Genomic DNA, 13,361 nt, shown 5'->3' with positions numbered 1-13,361 from the left:
GCAATCGTCAGAAAGAATAAGCTTTGCCAGCCTTCCCTCTTGCTGTCATACTGTATATTTTATCATGTTTGCTTGCAAGCAGTGAGGTTAATGTTTCTCTAGTAGTGACAGTTCCCCCTCATTAAAACCCTGCAAATTGTGTATTTATATACACAGCAGGTACGCTGAATTCTGATCACACTCCCAGCTGTCAGGGCTCTCCTTTCTAGGCTCTGTCTGTCAGACTGTGTGTGTCAGTGTATTTGGCAGGGCCCGCCTGTGTTTGTGTGTACTTGTCTGTGACTCGCTATTTAAATGTCTTGCTGCGTGTGTGGCAGAAGACAGCGAAAAGTATATATACAAAAAATATTTCCTTTTATGTATTTATATGCTGATGGAGATTAACAAGCTGACTCTCTGTCCAATGTGTTTAGCTATTTAAAATGTGCATTTAACTTTCTGTGTCCGTGTTTGTGTGTGTGCGTGTGCATGTGTATAAGCAAAGACAATTTGTTTGCTTATGTGTGTAATGTACATAAATTAGTAATTAAGCAATGAGCACATTTAACATTAGAACCAGGAGGGTGGAGAATGAGCTAAACTGGGAAAGAAGACAGAGATAAGGGTCAGAGTTATAGTTGAGATAGAGGGATACAGAGGCTGGGTCAGGATGTTACTTGGTGGTTTACAGATTCAGAATCCACAATCTGCTTCCCATTCCATTTTAATGGGTCATCACTGGTTGGAATTATGTCCCAATATCTGCCCTCGATACATTGTCTTATTGACAGTGCCAACAATCTATTGAGACTGTTTTGCTGAATTAATTTTACTATTATTATTATTATTATATGACTGTAGAATATTGCACCATTGAGCCAAATTTACAAATGAAGAACGGATTGCTGAGCTAACACCATGCCCATTATTTGAGTCCTTGTTAAATAAAAAGTATGAGAACCATCGGTGTAGCAGGAGATGAATAAAGAGAGGTAGCGAGGTTTAGGATTGTAACAGAACTTGCTTATGAGGGTGCAAGAATGTATAGTTGGTAGACTGGACACCAGCCAAGCTTGTTTCTGTGAAGTGGGGACATGAGCAAGCCAAGACGGGTGTCTACAGCATAAGGCAATAGAGATAGATTGCACCCCCCTCTGAATACCGCCCATCCTTTCCAAAATGTTATATGGACCCCCCTGTGAAACAACCACAGTTTGAATTTGTTAATGCAGGATAATAGAGAGCAAAGTATGTCCATAAGGGAGGGCTGTAAAGTGGACGAGCTCAGAAAAGATTGGGAACGGGGCCTTTAGTGTAGAAGGAGATGGGGAATGGGGACGTATGCTCAGATTTTGGCAGTTTTGACAGCATCCGCTCTCTGCAGCATGTGAAGGATGGAGTCTGACTCCCAGTAATAGTCTGCTCCCTCTGCAACGTGTGAGGATTGGAATCGGACTCCCACTGACAGTTTGTCTATAATAATATAAAAACACATGATAAATATATATATATATATATATATATATATATATATACGAGCACACACACATTTATATACAAGCAAACACACACATATCCCTGTAAACATTTTGTGTGTTAACAAACCGTTCAATCTGTATAAAAAGAGATTTGTGTTTTATTTTTGTGCTTGTGTGGGTATTTACACTCGGAAAGCATGGTGGCAGATTCTAAAATCAATCTGTATTCCAGATGCTGTGTGTTCTGGCTACCCCACAGAGCCAGGTGCGAGGAAGGTCAGAATATAAAGAAATTAAGGTCGGCAGTGGAATGAAGAAAGAGGGGGGCACATGGGAGATGGAAGGAGGGGGTTGGGGGAAAAAAAAGGAAAATTGCAAACTAAAGTAGATTGTCAGCTCTTGGGCTTTAGCCCTCCGTGACCTTACAAAGAAAGTTTACTGGTTCTTGTGCTGTAGAAAACATTGGTTTGGACCCTGTGCCAGAACGGGTATACTTACCATTCCTTGTTAAACTCATTTCTAATTTCAGACCTTTTTACAGCTGTTGGGGGCCTGATGGCTTAATAAGCCACATGTGCTTTATAAAAACCAACAGCAAGGGCCCACGGCACCCCCCCACCCCCCCATCCATCCAAACTCCGCAGACCATCTCCACTTCACTCTCTCTCTCTCTTTTTTTTAAGGCATGGTATAATGAAAACAAGATTTCCTCCTGCCTTATAGGCCCCACACCCTTTCCCCTCTACCCCCTTCCTGAAAACCTCAGCTAAGGTGCGAGTTTTTCCAGACATGCTGTGAAATTCATTAACATGTCAGGAAAATAATTTAGCATCCTGAGAAGAACAAATTTATTAAAGAAAGGTGACTAGATCTCGCTGGACGTTGGAAGGCCGGCCAATTGTTCAAGGCCTTATGGTTAAAAAAAATTATAATTCTGCTGGCATACTGATATAAGCTCAGCTCACACACAAAGTGTGTGTGTGTCAAAGTAATTACTGAGCGTGTGTACAGGTGGGTGGTCTGCCTACTGACTTAACAAATGTCTAACGCCCGGCACCGTGTGCTTCCTGGGTGTTTAATAATGTGTAAGAACATTACTGGACAATCCTCAGGGAGCCATTTGATCATTTAGCCAAAGTATTAAACAAACAAAAAAAAAGGGACATTAAACAGCAAATATCTCAAAAATCTGCAAATTCTGTTGATTTTTGAATCCAAGAGGAGAGCCTCTATCTAACTTGATAAGTACGTGAAAACGTCTTTTAAATTTGGTTTCCAGTACGCCTACTTTTCAAGATGGCTGCAGTTTCCCACAGCCAGACTTGGTTAGTACTGCTGCCAGAACATATAAATAATTAAAAATAAGGATTACCATACTTGTGGCTGATAGACTTTTAGCCAGACTAACCTCTCTCACGAGAGCTACGGTGACTTCAATTCCCATGATGCTTGGCTGGCTGAACATCTTATGAAATGTTGAAGGCAAAAGGTAAAGTTTATTTCACTGGTCTAAATCCTCAAATAAAACAGTAAAGCTGCCGTATTTAAACAACAGCATCAATTGAATGTTTAATCTGCTTTCCAGTAAAATGGAGATTTTTTGGTAAGTCTACTAATTACAGAGAGCACCAGTAATGAGAATGCCCAGTGATGCTCAGTAAGATTGAGTTAATTACACTCAATACCCACTCAAATATAAATAACATGTTATGGCCTCTGTGTGTACCATTTAAAAATACATCCATGTATGCAAATACCTATTTTCAGATCCCCGTGCTCCAAGGGGACAGCCGCCATTAAGTTCTCTTTAGTTTAGAAGCATTTTTGCAAAGTTTGGCAGGATTCGTGAAAGTGCACTAGCTCTGGGGTACCTGCACGGCTTTATATTGTATAAGCAATACATGATCCAACCAAAGAGAATTAAAGATGGCTGCCCCCATGAAACAACAATAAACCACAATACACACTATTGACTAATATCTTTACAAAATAAAATGATAACGGCAAAGACTACTTTACATATAATCTTTGATTTAAAAATAAATAAATAGATAAATAAATGCACCTTACCTTAAACCAGGCTTCCATAAAACTCCGGCCCTCCAGATGTTGCTGAACTACAACTCCCATGACTCTCTGCCTATCTATTTCATTCATAGAATCATGGGAGTTGTAGTTCAGCAACATCTGGAGGGCCGTACTTTTGGGAATCCTGCCTTGAACCTTTTAATGCTGGACCTATCAGAGGCTCCTAAACTACAGAAGGGGCTGATTGACTATTTTAACTGTAGTTTTGTTATTTCTACTCCCATCATTCTCAACCTGTTTTATTTGAATGTAGAAAAACTCACACACCAACATGCACATGTATAGCTCATTGGTAATACCTAGATATTGCAGAGCTTCAACTCACATAATGCTTTGCAAACATTTATCAGAAAAGGGCAAATTGATGATTTTATGGTAGGATTGAAAACATTCTCAGCTCTTTCTCAAAGGATATCTTTTCACTTTAAACGAGCAAATTACATTTTCACAATGTAGCCTCGTCACAGGTAGGTATAAGAGGTTAAGTGGTAACTGTGCCCTGCGGTTCAGCTCTCCTGATTGCTCTGTGTTGTAATATTGTGAGTCCTAATGGTCTGGCTGAAAATGACCCAGATGGATCGATAGAAAGAAATGACAAGCACTTAACTTAAACAAACCCAAGCTGCCCCTCTCTTATGGACGCTCGTAAATTGTACAGTGTTATAGGGATGCTTAAATCCAGGCAACCAAGCCTAATATATTATCTTTACCCAAGCCACTTGGCAACATTAAAATGACAAATTACCGCATGTTCCATCAGGCTGCGCACCACTAATTCACAAAGGCCTGGCATTGTAACGCTTTCAGTGCCAAATTGTTGTGGCAAACGGGCCAAGCTTCATGGGATACTGATAGCAGGTGTTAGAATAGAATTGAGCAGCCAGACAGAGATACCTGGAAATCAATTTGACTTTCTATGGAAAAACATATATTTTTGTAAAAGACCCCAAAACATTGAGTGCCTGCTGTAGCAACCGTGGGAGCTATGGGGTCTTGACACGAGTGGTTTTGTCAGGGTCTGCACTAGTATAAGCTATGGGATTTCAGCATCTAGAAATAAGGAACTGTGTCTCAGCCTAAAATTGCTGAAAAAATAACTTCTGAATGTAAAAAATCTGTATGGTCTTTAGAATTTGCTTTTTTTTGGTGCTTCATAATTATACACTTAATTATTTCATTATCTGGAATACTAGACTGTCTATTTTCAGAAAGGAAAAAAAAATCACTCTAAAAATTTCCTGGACTTTTATGCAAATAATTAAAAAAATGTTTTATAAAAATGGGTGATTTGTGGAGATCGGAGCTGTAGCGGGACTGCCGCTAAACTGTTAATTTCCCTGGTTTCCCTGTTGTGTGTGTACTGTCTTGGGGGCAGGGGTTTTCCCTCCCTTTCGTGTATTTTCCCTGTCATGCCCCTGTAGTTTACTCTGTGTGTTCGTCTAAACTGCCTGCTCTCCGTTCGGGAGGGCCGCCACAAAGGGAATCCATTCACTTCTCGAACAGGGACCACCTCAAAACCTCATTTAGAATGTTGTTTTAGAACGTTTGCACCTCATAACAAGGTGTCAAACCCGCAAACTGCAAGGGAAGCCTCTTTTAGCCTCGGTTAGACGAACGCCATCCAGGGGGAGCATTCGTGGATTGCTTCCCACTTTGTTTGGTTCCTGAACGAGGACCTCTCCAGTGCCCCTTGGAATGTCCACACTAATTAATTAGAACGTTGGCAACTCGCAACATAAGTGTGAAACTGCAAGAGAAGCAATTAATGAGTGCTTCCCCGGGTGGCCGCCGTTCGTATAGACGAGCGTCGGCCAGGGGGAGCATTCGTGTCCTGAATAGAGACACTCCCTTGCCTGGTTTCACCCAGGTATCCTGCAAATGGAGGAGTTTGTGGGGTCCCTGAGATTGGTGGAGACACTCTTTGGGGACAATGGAGGTTTGGTGGGCCTTCTGTAGCTGGGAGCCAAAGAGGCAGGAAGCTTTTCCACGCTGGGGCTCCCGGGCACAGAGGCTCATGGGATGAAGACCCCCTGGTCACCGGAGGTGGGAAGCCCTAAAGATGGGTGGCGGGAACAGGGGACAATGGTACTGGAGTTCCATTTTTATCAGGAGACCCCTGGGAAGGGGAGGACCCTGGGAGGGGACTTTATGTGTGAAAGTATAAAGCCGAGTGTGGCCAATAAAGTTGTTGTATTCTTATTATTTTACTATTTATATAGCGCCAGCAAATTCCGTAGCGTACCCCTGGAACTGTGTGTCGTCCAGTTACTGGGGGGAAATGGGTCTCTTCATTCATTAATAATGGAGGTAACCAGCCGGGTTACCCAGGGTCAGCTACAGGAGCATTTTATAGTGACTTGTGTTTCATAGGAAAGATGTCAGAAATAGGGAAACGAATGAGGCGTGAAGGGCTATACAATGCATTTATTATATTGTATATAAACTTCGACATTAAAGTATTGCCGTTGCTTAGAACGAGTCAGATTGTGGATGTTTGTCAAACGTTTGATATTCTTATATTGTTTTAAGACTACATGTACACTGCAATGAGATTAAGATTTATCTGCTTTTGGTAAATTAAAAAGCATTTCAAGGTCAGTATTATAAAGATGTTTTACAAAATCGTACCCCTCTCAGCATGGTAATGAAACATATCAAGTGATCTTTTACAAAACACTTGTGATAGACAGACAGCTGGGATCTTGTTCTGACAGTCAAAGTGGCTTAGAAAAGGGGTTAATTAGGCCAATTAATTGCAACCCTCTCAGTAATGTTTTTATAACCTTGCGAGGTAGTCGTTCCCCCCTCCTGTAGTTCTTAAAAAGCCCTTACAAGAAGATTTGGAGCCCAGATTTTAATCCCTAGCTGTGACCTTGGGTGTTTGACCTTAATGCTAAGGAAAGGGATCCATTCATTCTGCAAAACATCGCTCCATTCATGCGTTTAATCTTAATTTTATCCCACAACATTTATCCAACCAGCTTCACCCCCGGAGTGAACTCGGAGGAACTCAGTGTTTGACGTCCTAAAGAATATCATTTTTAAAAATGCTTTGCTTTCACCACCTATTTTGTATGGAGAAAAAAATATATATCTACCCAGCTATCATTTTCAGTATTTCCTCTTCTGTTTTCCCTAACCTGTGCTATGGTTGTAGGTAACAGCTGAAAATCATATTTGGGAAAGAATAAGTGGAATAAGTGGAAATGGGTCTATCTGTTACCAAAAGGGTTCAGATTTTTCCCCCCATAGTGAACGTGTCATGGCATGGTAATGTTTGCAAATTACATATCATCAAGCCATCATCATAAAGATAACAATTGTATTGCATTTGGTTAATTTTTAAAAAATTAAATATTTGCCCCCTGTTTTGCGTTGGCGCAGTCGCTATGATCCAAGTGTATGTGTGTTACATTAGATATTGTTATCCTGCATGTTGTTACCATCTGTCTTACTGGATTTGCCTATGAAGTACAACTATGCTTCTGAAGGTAGGTACCACAATCACAGCAATACACTGTCTTAATCTCCAGTGAATTGGCCCGTGAAGTAAGTGACATCTTTCATGTTGGTTCCCTTGAAAAGCAGAAGATGCTTGTAGTTTTGTACTTGCCAGGGACAATCACAGCAATCAGATTGCATGCCACACATGCTCTAAAATTGCTTTGAAATCGCTTTGAAGGGGAGAACTACTGCTCTTCATCTGTCAATCAACTTGTGTGATCAACTACGTGATGCTATGCTATACCCTTTTGTCAAGTTAGGGATTTACCATAAGACAAAGTATTCTCCGTACAGCGGCTCTAATTTGCAAGAGTTTGATATGAAAGGCACCCAGGAGAGGTGTAGCTGCAAATTAAGACCTAAGGCATCCAAAGAGCTTTACTTTTACAGTCACCCTCAGTAACACTCCATACCAGTATATGTACGGTTCCGGTATGTCCAGGGGTAATCATACCTTCTGTCTTCAATATATGCTGAGATCTCTGTATATCACTGCAGTCTGTGCAGGGTGACAGGGATTAAGGGCTTCCTTGCAGCATAATATATTCAAGGCGTGCAGGCTGTTATGGTGCCTGGAGCACCAATTCAGAAGTTTGATATTCAGACTGTGAGGGATCAGGGTGAATTTACTATGTTTTTGTAGAGTTTAGAATGTTTCACATTGTTGATCACAAATTAATAAACTGAAAATCTCAGGTGTTAGAAAAGGGTTCATTTTCTTATCATTCATTGCCCAAAGCTAAATGCAGAGTGTCCAAAGGTTCCATTCTTGGATTCTTCATATTGACCTAACTCGCTAGCTAATGATCTTCCACTGGTTTGAAGCCATTGAACTGTGCACAGCCTCCTAATCGACACTAAGAAACCAAACCTTACAGCAAGAGACTATGTGACCTCTCAGAATCTCCACCGAAGAACATCTCTTAAATACTGTCAAAACCATTCAAAATCTTATAAATTTATATCCATTTTCTAAGAAGCTCTTGCATTACCCAAGCAGTATGCTTAATCCATATCCCTACAACCCCTAAAATCCTGTCTTTTCCCTGCCACACAAGGAAGAGGGTCAAGTATTTTATGTATGTGCTTTTGCATACATTGATTGGTGCAGGTAGTCTACGTCAAGAGGATTGTTTCTTGGTGGTAATTTTTGATATTTTACAGCCGAAAGGAAATATTGCCAAGGTGGCCCAACGGCGTAGCTTATTACAGTCTATGGGTAAAAAAAGCAAAACAAAAATTCCAATTGGACAATCGAAGAGTGTTGTAATCTTTATCAACATTGTGAATATCTGCAGGCTATAGCTTACTCAATATATCCATTCAGTAATACAGAAGTCTGAAGAACATCACTCACACTAACAATGTATCGCTACACAGATCTGCAGAACGTCACGGTCTTAGAGCCATCTGTAGGACTTCACTCAGTCCATTTCTGTTCCTTTACAGAGAGTTCTATAGACCTCAAACTCTTTTTCTGGTTTCCATTCACAAACGCAGATCTCAGTACAGTATCACTGCACAGGCTGACCATGGCTCACAACTGTATCAGAACGAGTTATTGTTACAACCGATATCTATAGTTTAAGCTTCTGACGGTTTCCCTTCACATGCATTGGACTTCAAATCCCATAATTCCCATATAAAAATTTGCTAAAGAATTACAGGTTCTAAACCAATATAGCCAAACTGAAACATTTAAGTCAGCTATGTTTCTAGATCAGCTAATTTTGCCTAAAATGTGTTATATCCTGGCCAGTGTAGTTCCAATTTACTGAATAATCAGCTAGTGTGAGCATGCAGAAACATCTTCTTGTACGACACTACTGAATATGTTGGCGCTTTCTAACTGTAATTTTTTTTTTTTTAAAAGAGCAATCCAGGAAACCCTGAACACAAGAAACAAAAAAAAGACAGAGTCTCCTATTTCCTTTTCTGTTGTGTGCTTAAACTGAAATATTGTGAATGCTCATAAAATGCCTTTGAAAATTGCCAGTCTCACAGGTGTAGAATTTCGTATGGTTGGCATGCTATCACTATTATTATATATATTTTTTTGTTTAGGCCAGTGGTTGCGACTGCATGATGCCTCCCACACAGATGGTTCCCTTACGGCTGAGCAAAGAATCGAGGGGAGAAGCTCTGTGCAAAAAGACCTCCAGCTAAGACCAGAGAGGATATCTTTAATTGGTGCTAATTAGAGCATCTGTTCACAAAGGCAGATGAGGTGTCATTGTTAAAAAGTACGAGGAGAGAAGAGGGGGGAGCTGTAGCAGAGAAGGGAAGCTAAAATGAAAAAGGAAACATTTCAGCAGTTTAGAGAACCTGGAAGAAAAACAAGAGATTGTAGAGCTGAGAAAAAAAGGTGTACGAACACAGGGAAAAGGAGATAAACTGCAAGGAAAATGATGGTCTGCTAAAGTAGGATTGTGGCTCTTATGTCGCTTATCATTACTGTGAATGGACAACTGACTGAGCACCATTACTTAGGTGTGCAAAGGGGGCACTTTTTACCCCAAGCTATCTCTTACTTCATTTTGCCTTCTGTGTGTAATGTCCAAAATATGATATAAATATTAACGTTGAGACACAGAACTGGAGAGTCTGACAGTAAGAATAGCAACACCGAGACACAGAACTGGAGGGTCTGACAGTAAGTATAGCAACACCGAGACACAGAACTGGAGGGTCTGACAGTAAGTATAGCAACATCGAGACACAGAACTGGAGGGTCTGACAGTAAGTATAGCAACACCGAGACACAGAACTGGAGGGTCTGACAGTAAGTATAGCAACACCGAGACACAGAACTGGAGGGTCTGACAGTAAGTATAGCAACACCGAGACACAGAACTGGAGGGTCTGACAGTAAGTATAGCAACACCGAGACACAGAACTGGAGGGTCTGACAGTAAGTATAGCAACACCGAGACACAGAACTGGAGGGTCTGAAAGTAAGTATAGCAACACCGAGACACAGAACTGTAGGGTCTGACAGTAAGTATAGCAACACCGAGACACAGAACTGGAGAGTCTGACAGTAAGTATAGCAACACCGAGACACAGAACTGGAGGGTCTGAAAGTAAGTATAGCAACACCGAGACACAGAACTGGAGGGTCTGAAAGTAAGTATAGCAACACCGAGACACAGAACTGTAGGGTCTGACAGTAAGTATAGCAACACCGAGACACAGAACTGGAGAGTCTGACAGTAAGTATAGCAACACCGAGACACAGAACTGGAGGGTCTGAAAGTAAGTATAGCAACACCGAGACACAGAACTGGAGGGTCTGAAAGTAAGTATAGCAACACCGAGACACAGAACTGTAGGGTCTGACAGTAAGTATAGCAACACCGAGACACAGAACTGGAGAGTCTGACAGTAAGTATAGCAACACCGAGACACAGAACTGTAGGGTCTGACAGTAAGTATAGCAACACCGAGACACAGAACTGGAGGGTCTGACAGTAAGTATAGCAACATCGAGACACAGAACTGGAGGGTCTGACAGTAAGTTTAGCAACACCGAGACACAGAACTGGAGGGTCTGACAGTAAGTTTAGCAACACCGAGACACAGAACTGGAGAGTCTGACAGTAAGTATAGCAACACCGAGACACAGAACTGGAGGGTCTGACAGTAAGTATAGCAACACCGAGACACAGAACTGGAGAGTCTGACAGTAAGTATAGCAACACCGAGACACAGAACTGGAGGGTCTGACAGTAAGTATAGCAACACCGAGACACAGAACTGGAGGGTCTGACAGTAAGTATAGCAACATCGAGACACAGAACTGGAGGGTCTGACAGTAAGTTTAGCAACACCGAGACACAGAACTGGAGGGTCTGACAGTAAGTTTAGCAACACCGAGACACAGAACTGGAGAGTCTGACAGTAAGTATAGCAACACCGAGACACAGAACTGGAGGGTCTGACAGTAAGTATAGCAACACCGAGACACAGAACTGGAGGGTCTGACAGTAAGTATAGCAACACCGAGACACAGAACTGGAGAGTCTGACAGTAAGTATAGCAACACCGAGACACAGAACTGGAGGGTCTGACAGTAAGTATAGCAACACCGAGACACAGAACTGGAGGGTCTGACAGTAAGTATAGCAACACCAAGACACAGAACTGGAGAGTCTGACAGTAAGTATAGCAACACCGAGACACAGAACTGGAGGGTCTGACAGTAAGTATAGCAACACCGAGACACAGAACTGGAGGGTCTGACAGTAAGTATAGCAGTATATAAACAGTGAGTATAGTGAGTGAGTTCAGTAACAGTGAGACACTACACAGGTAGTCTGGTAGTAAGTATAGCAGTATAGTAACAGTGAGTATAGTAACAGTGAGAGACTACACATCTTGCAGTAAGTATAGCAGTATAGTAACAGTGAGTATAGTAACAGTTAGACACTACACGTCTGGCAGTAAGTAAAGAGGTTTAGTTATATTATGGCACTGCAAGGGGAGTCTAGCAGTAAGTTTAGCATTATACATACGTATAGCATTATAGCTGTATCAGTACAACTCAGCACAGTGTAAATGGCAATACGTATAGCTGTAATATTTCTGTGGATGATGTTTCATGCAGTAGCTGTAAATCCTTCATTCTGGGATAACTTTTTCTGAAGCAAAAAGCATTTTGATGTTGACCATGATAACCCAAAGCACACATTACTATATAAGATCTGATAATATATTGTGCCTTCTTGTATAATCCTCCAAGGTCAAATCATACGTCTTTTTTTACACAGAACACAATTTACAGCTATAAACACCTCCGTGCTCCACCTATTCTATCACATTGCACTGTTTAGCCATTCTCCCATCAACATTATAAACCAGCGGAGATGGAAGACATAGAACTGGCACTGGTGCCACTCACTTACCCATGCACTCATTGGCTTCCCGGGCATTGGCTCTCTGCCATGGTCGGTCATAATGAAAGGGTTTGCAGCGATCACACTCTGGACCTTCAGTATTGTGCTTGCAGTCACACATCAGCCGCCCCTCTTTGTCTTTGATGCAACGAGACCCGTGACCATTGCACTTGCACCTGCCGCCCACCTGGAATTCTCCCACAGAGTAAGAGTAGGCTGGGCCATCCTCCGTCATCTCAGAGTCCCTGTTTCCCTGCAGATTGAGGCGACTGAAGACCACACGGATGTCTGTTGCAGTTACCCAGTCCTGTAGCACAGGACTGTTGTCAAAATCTGCAGCAGAAGGTCGCCCATCTAGGGTGCTGAAAGCTATAAGTCCACCCGTGAGTGGGTAAAGGTCTGTTTGTCCATCCGTGCACATTGCCTCCTGTTCATTCTGCTTAGTAACACTTGTACGGCTCGGTTTACCGTACAATCGACGGCACTGGGATGAATAGTACTGGTAGGGGACCCAGTTCTTGCCATAATCCATGGACTTGAATATGGCCACAGACTCTGGCCTGGGAGAACAGAATTGGAGGCTGACATAGGTCACTTCAAATTTCTTCCCAAGTGAAAGAGTAAGGCTGACATTTTGGGGAGAGTGACGGGCAAAACTTTCCGATCGCCAACAGGTCATATTACCGGCTGTGTTGAGATCTGTCAAGTAAGAGGCTGGATGAGCTCGTTTTGGGTCGGAAGCATCACATTGGCGAGTGGCGGAACGTCCACAGGTGCTTGATGCCTGGACCTCTTTTCCAAAAGCTGCATTGACGAACTCGGGCACACAGCGCCGGGGTAGGCCATTCTCATCATAGCAGGGGTCGGGGACGGGCTGCTGCTGCTGTTGTGCGGAAAACGGTGCTGGTGCGGAACAAGGAAGCACAGGAAAGATGGAGAGAAGAAAGAGTTGGAGAAGAGGAGGCATCTTTTGAAAGAATCCTGTAAACCTGCAGCAAAAAAAAATAAACAAATCATAACACCAGTTATTTAAAAGTCTGTTACTCAACATCTAAGTCAAATTAGGAAAATACGGCATTGATAAATACAAGGCACCCAAAAAGAAAATATACAGATGTTTGAGGACTGTGGAATACTAGCATTGTATGTTTGCATAATAAGACATTTAAATAACCTGTTTTTTTTATTGATGTTAACTTTAATATTTTTCTAAATTTTCACAATTTACAGGGTTACTCACTAAAGAGAGAATACAAATTTAAGATCAAAGTAACCGAACAGGAAAAACTATCTCAGTAAAGTCAGTTACAGTTTCAGTTCAGCTACTCTGGCCTTAAAAGCTTACTCCAACCACCATGACAACTTCAGCTGTTTTTAAATTATGTGCATAAATTACGTCTGTCATCATCGTGCACTT

The 13,361-nt window shown here is 41.8% G+C and overlaps 1 protein-coding gene across 1 annotated transcript in view; it reads right to left on the bottom strand.

The window, feature by feature from the left end:
- Nucleotides 1–13,361, bottom strand: part of NTN3 (netrin 3) — a 109,221-nt gene that overhangs the window by 24,749 nt on the left and 71,111 nt on the right. The window contains exon 2 of the mRNA XM_063430596.1: nucleotides 11,954–12,933. Coding sequence (XP_063286666.1) covers nucleotides 11,954–12,911 — 958 coding nt within the window. The 5' untranslated portion in view covers nucleotides 12,912–12,933. The remainder of the gene's footprint in view (nucleotides 1–11,953; nucleotides 12,934–13,361) is intronic.

The sequence above is a fragment of the Pelobates fuscus genome, chromosome 8 (genome assembly GCF_036172605.1).
Source record: "Pelobates fuscus isolate aPelFus1 chromosome 8, aPelFus1.pri, whole genome shotgun sequence".
Classification (NCBI taxonomy): Eukaryota; Metazoa; Chordata; class Amphibia; order Anura; family Pelobatidae; genus Pelobates; species Pelobates fuscus.
The sequence above is the reverse complement of the archived record's forward strand: the minus strand, read 5'-3'. Positions and strand labels throughout refer to the sequence as shown.